General features: G+C 37.9%; 1 protein-coding gene across 1 annotated transcript; it reads left to right on the forward strand.

The window, feature by feature from the left end:
* The first annotated feature begins 1,872 nt into the window (after positions 1 to 1,872).
* On the forward strand, positions 1,873 to 4,766 carry LOC106876752 (E3 ubiquitin-protein ligase DCST1). Its single transcript, XM_014925439.3, has one exon. It carries the CDS (start codon positions 2,539 to 2,541, stop codon positions 4,585 to 4,587), a length of 2,049 nt encoding a protein of 682 aa, XP_014780925.1. The 5' UTR covers positions 1,873 to 2,538; the 3' UTR covers positions 4,588 to 4,766.
* The last annotated feature ends 215 nt before the right edge of the window (positions 4,767 to 4,981 follow it).

A 4,981-nucleotide genomic window follows, 5' to 3' on the forward strand; every position in this document is an offset into this window, starting at 1 on the left:
TGTTTGAGAGCAAAATGTTCCTTATGTATGCAGGGAAAGAAGCTTTCATCCCTAATATTTAAGAGGTTGTTTGTTGATTAAATAATATATAATTTTTCAGTAATGCAGATTTCACATTTGGTGCCCTGTTGTCTGTATTTTTTTGGCTTTAGCAATAATTTACCACTATCTGGGGGTTACTTATCCCACCTTCTCCCATGTCCGTATCGTATTTGTTAGGGATGTCACACGTTTGTTTTTTTTTTGGGGGGGGGTGTCTCTTGATGACGCTAGGTGTTGCATATACCTTTCCTTGAACGAGTTTCTCGTCTTTCCCATATACATCTTTGGTATTCCGTTGGGGTCCATGACCTTGACCTTGTATACAAGTTCTTTCTTGAGACAATTGTTATTTATAGGGCAAATCGCTAAGTTACATGGATGTAAACAAACTAACACCGCTTGCTAAGTGGTGATGGTGAGGATAAGCACAAACACAAAAAACACACACATAGGTATGTAGCGGGCTGGATGTGGTGTGCCATACCAATTCGATACGATGTAGCCCACCACTAAATGTAGAGTACAGATGTAACTCTTCAAGGTTCTCGCGTCGGAGTAACCAGTGTAGATCGAAGAATTAACACCAAGAAGGAAGAAATGTTATTTACATATATTTATTCGTTTACTCGACAGGTTGTTACAGAGACAGTAGCAATTCAAGTGTTAGTGACGACAAGGATGACTCGCTAGATAGCAGTTGATATGTAGAAAAAGGTTGTCTGTCAGTAGAGAGGGAAAGGGTAAGGTAGTCATGGTGCTGACTAGAAAGGATAAAGGCGGTATCGTCTTTCTTGCGGTCGAAAGCCTCTCTTAGCATGTCGAGCGAAGGGCGAAAGGAAGTGCTGCTCTTGGTTAAGGCTGATCCAAAAGCGAGTGTTGCTCCTTTGGTCTGGCTGACACCAAAGAGCCGGTGTTGCTCTTTGGTCATAGCTGATACATAAGAGAAAGAGATAGAAAATTCTCTCTGTTATATAGGCTATGGTCAGTAATGTAGGTCAAACCTTAAACAAAGAACTGACCTTTCTTTGACCAGTACTGGTCCTAGGGGACGGAGTGTTTCCTCATCAATCATCTAGTGTGGAGGATTTCCGGCTCGTTTTGACAAGCAACAAGCCAGTGGATTTGGTTTCAAATCTCAAGCCGGGTCAAGCTAGACCCCCCCCCCACAGGTACATGTATGTATGTATGCATGTATACCAAGTTTTCTCACAAGGCTTCGTTGACCCAGGGCTATGGTGCCACAAACTGGAACTGAACCTCAAAATCATATTCCAGTTTTTAAGCAAGGATCTTACCACACAGCCTTGCCAAATGGATGCAAAATCTATTTTGTTTTCTCATTCAGAGGAAGAAAAAGGCAAATAAGTTTCATTAAGACTTAGAGCTGGGATCAGTGTAGTATTTGTCAGTTGAAGAAGTAATATAATCTAGTTCTCTTCTCTTCAAGACTCGCTTCCCCACCTGAATTCAGGTGTCCACTTTGGCACTATTAAAGCTGGAGCGACATATCCTAATGTAGCGACCATGTCAGCATGAATATCCTTCGGGCTAAACCTGTTTTTTTTTTTTTCTGCAAATACTTCGTAACACCATCATGCCAAATTTTGTCCAATTTCAAGAGAAGTTACTCGTGAAGTCTGCTTTGAACAGTCGGATGTCAATTTACCTGGAATAAAACACTTCAGTTATTAATAAGAAGAGTTGATATTAATGCATGCAAGATTAAAAATAAAAATCTATTCTGCTTTCACGGATCCCTTGTCAATGTAATGGAACGTTTATGAAATTAACCTAATTGTCTGAATTTTGAACGGTGGTCTGTTTGTTGCTATGGCAACTGTGTCGACTTCCGCTTAAGAGGACTCGTTGCATTGGCTAAAGATATACAACGTAAAATGCATCTATCTTGTTTATTAATAATTTTTCGAAACAAAAAATGCTTTATTCGTCATCAGTATCAAAAGCTACATCAGCTTGGGAATTTGAAAACAATCCATTGAGAATTGAAAAATCTTCAAGTAGTTTGAAGAAAACAGTCGGAAGAAGCCATCTTGTGTACCTACCTTGGGTTTCTATAACAAATGTTTAAACCCTCACAGGTATGCCCGTTAGAGTGCTTTACTGTTCCAACGCCTTAGCATCACCATCATCCGTAGTAATGCCGTGAGTGTGTTGGCTTGCTTCAATAAGTTCCGGTAACCTTTATGGTATGTGATCGATTGATGCACTTAGTGTTGAATTTATGTTTGGTTTTCTGTTCTGCTTTTTTTTTTGTTTGTTCTTTTTTCGCTCATGATTGTAAAAAAAAAAAGAATGTCAAAACAATTTGTCTATTTGAACATGAGCGTTTCAAACGCCATCACTTTACTACGCTTGAAAGAAAGAGATAAAAGATTGAGAGGGATGAATATAGAGGGAGACAGACAGATGGAAAGAAAGAGAGGGTGAAACTGATGAGAGAAAATTTCAAACAAAATATATTCAAAACTTGAAGTAATGGGGCAGTCTGTTACAAAGCTGAAATATTCTATCATCAAAGTTCTCAAATCAGATCCATCAGAATATCGATGGCTTAAAGCCATTGTAGGATTTCCAATCGGACTTTTTATCAGTTTGGCATTTTACGTAGTTATTCTTAGCCAATCAAGTTTACCTGTATTGATCCAGCAATACCTAGGAGCAATATTTTGCATACTATATTCCTTTGGCTATGCATTTTCAGCACAAGTGCGATGTATGGCGTGGCTGGTTGTTCCCAATTTATTCGGAAGAGGAGGCCGTTCTTTTATCCATACAATCGCTGTAATGTATTTAGTACAGGGGCCAATCAATAGTATTGTGCTCAACGGTAAAATAGTTGTTTCGTCTTTTAGATGTGCATCGGAACTGATAAGGAACCATTCCGTTTCAAGGTTCGAGTTCAGCCGAAAACCTTTGGAGACTGCTCTTTTTGAACTCAAAAAATCAGATAGCAAGCTGACAAAACTTTCTAACAAAATGAAACAATCGTTTAGTAAAATAGAGGATGAAATAGAAGGCCAAGCTGAAGTTAGATCTATGAAAGAAGAGACTGAAGCTATCGATAACAACCAGCGAAATGAGCCCCGCGCTGATATGATAGAAAATAAACGAAAAATAGAAACAGAGGACACGGATGCGGACACGATCGAAAAGCGCTATGCCAAAAAGGGTGATTATCGCTGTCAAAGCATCTTCAACAGTGGCATCAGTAACTGCAAACAAGCAATCGACAACATATATAACAAATGTATAGATAAAGTTAAGGTTATTGGCCCGATTGTTTGTCAAATCGTCGCTTTCAATTTCGTCTGCAATGTATTTAAGCTTGTTCCAAATCTTATTGGACACACTTGCGATTCGATGCCTGTCTTAGGAACAGGGTTTGGGGAAGTCTACGTACAGGAAAAAGCTATGTTAGATAGTTTTGGTTCAAACGACCAATTGAATTTCCAATACAAAGTTATCGATCCGGAAAGACGAGTGAACATAACTACACTCAAAGAACTCCAGAAAAGCATCATGCACACCTTCAAGAAACGACAAGTTTGGATCAATTTCTTCCAAGATATGTTGATGAATATTTTAGGATTCACTTTTCTTCTTATACTCGTCCATTCCTACAGCTACACAAAGAACTATCTTGTGGATTTAGACTTCGATAATATCTACATAACTGCTTACTTCCGGAGAATCGACTTACGTAGAGCCTTGGCTGGTAAAATGACATTGCTTCCTTTGCGGAAATTTGAAGAGAATACTCTAGTTACTCCTTTAAGCTGCAGAATATTAAAAGGAGAAAGAAAGAAAATCATCAGCGGTACTTTGATGTTGATTGTTCGTTATGTGGTGATTCTTAATATTGTAATGTTTGATTGGATCATTTATACCGTTCTTAATATCATCAAAAACCAAAGTCGAATTGATTACCACCAAAAGGGTTTCCAGAAAATCGAAGTTGCTATTCTCGGAAGTGGTTTTATGAGCGACATAGTAAGGACAATGCTGAATAGTTTCACACAAAAACACACGATTGACGAAATTACCACCAATTTCCTATGTCTACCTAAACCAGTCAAGACTGATAAACGTATTATATACCAAACTCTGGCTTTTTATATTGCCGTCTGGTTTCTCATGTTATCTGAGTCATTTGCTCTACGATTACGCCGTCTGATTGCTGCCTTTTTCTTTCGTCGCCGAGAGAAATCCAGAATTCTTTACCTCTATAATAGCACACTAAAAAAACGGCGGGGTTACATCAATTATATGAAGGAATATGTTCGTAGTTTAGCCAAACAAAAAAGACTTGCAGAAAAACACGGGTTGTTAAATGCACTAACTCGTACTTTTCCACGATTAGGCTCCTGTCTGAAAAGATTGCCTGGAATGAAACCAGTTTGTTTAATATGTGCTGACAAATTGAAAAATGGTGCTGGCGAACAGTGCACCAACAAGGAATGTATGTCGCGATATTGTTCGGTTTGTTGGGGTGATATGGAATACCGTTGTTATGCATGTCCGTAAGCATGTCGAATATTTAGAGTTAAAAAAATATATATATATGTGTGTGTGTGTAAAGAAATTAGGGGGAGTTGAACTGCTAGCAGAAGCTATGCGTTTAAAAGAAAAACCAACAACAAAATAAAACGATGTAAGAAATTACTTTATGTAGTTAACTGAATGAATAAAAGCATGAAATAACGGTTTCTTTATTATTAATTATTAATACCAATATTACACTAAGACATATCTACACAAGTATTCCCCACACTGACTTTGTTTCCTCATAACTTTCATAAAAATGGACATCTTTCAATGATATTTTCTGCAGATACCTTTCTGGTGGAATGGGTTACGATTATATCATATTTTAATGTGGAAAAAAAACCCATCAGATACGTTTTTCAAAATTTCAAGT

This window comes from Octopus bimaculoides, chromosome 12 (genome assembly GCF_046866305.1).
Source record: "Octopus bimaculoides isolate indiv1 chromosome 12, ASM4686630v1, whole genome shotgun sequence".
NCBI classification, from domain to species: domain Eukaryota; kingdom Metazoa; phylum Mollusca; class Cephalopoda; order Octopoda; family Octopodidae; genus Octopus; species Octopus bimaculoides.

Bases quoted from the DNA above. Each gene is read 5' to 3' on its own strand.
- LOC106876752 (XM_014925439.3), top strand. From the start codon at position 2,539: ATGGGGCAGTCTGTTACAAAGCTGAAATATTCTATCATCAAAGTTCTC.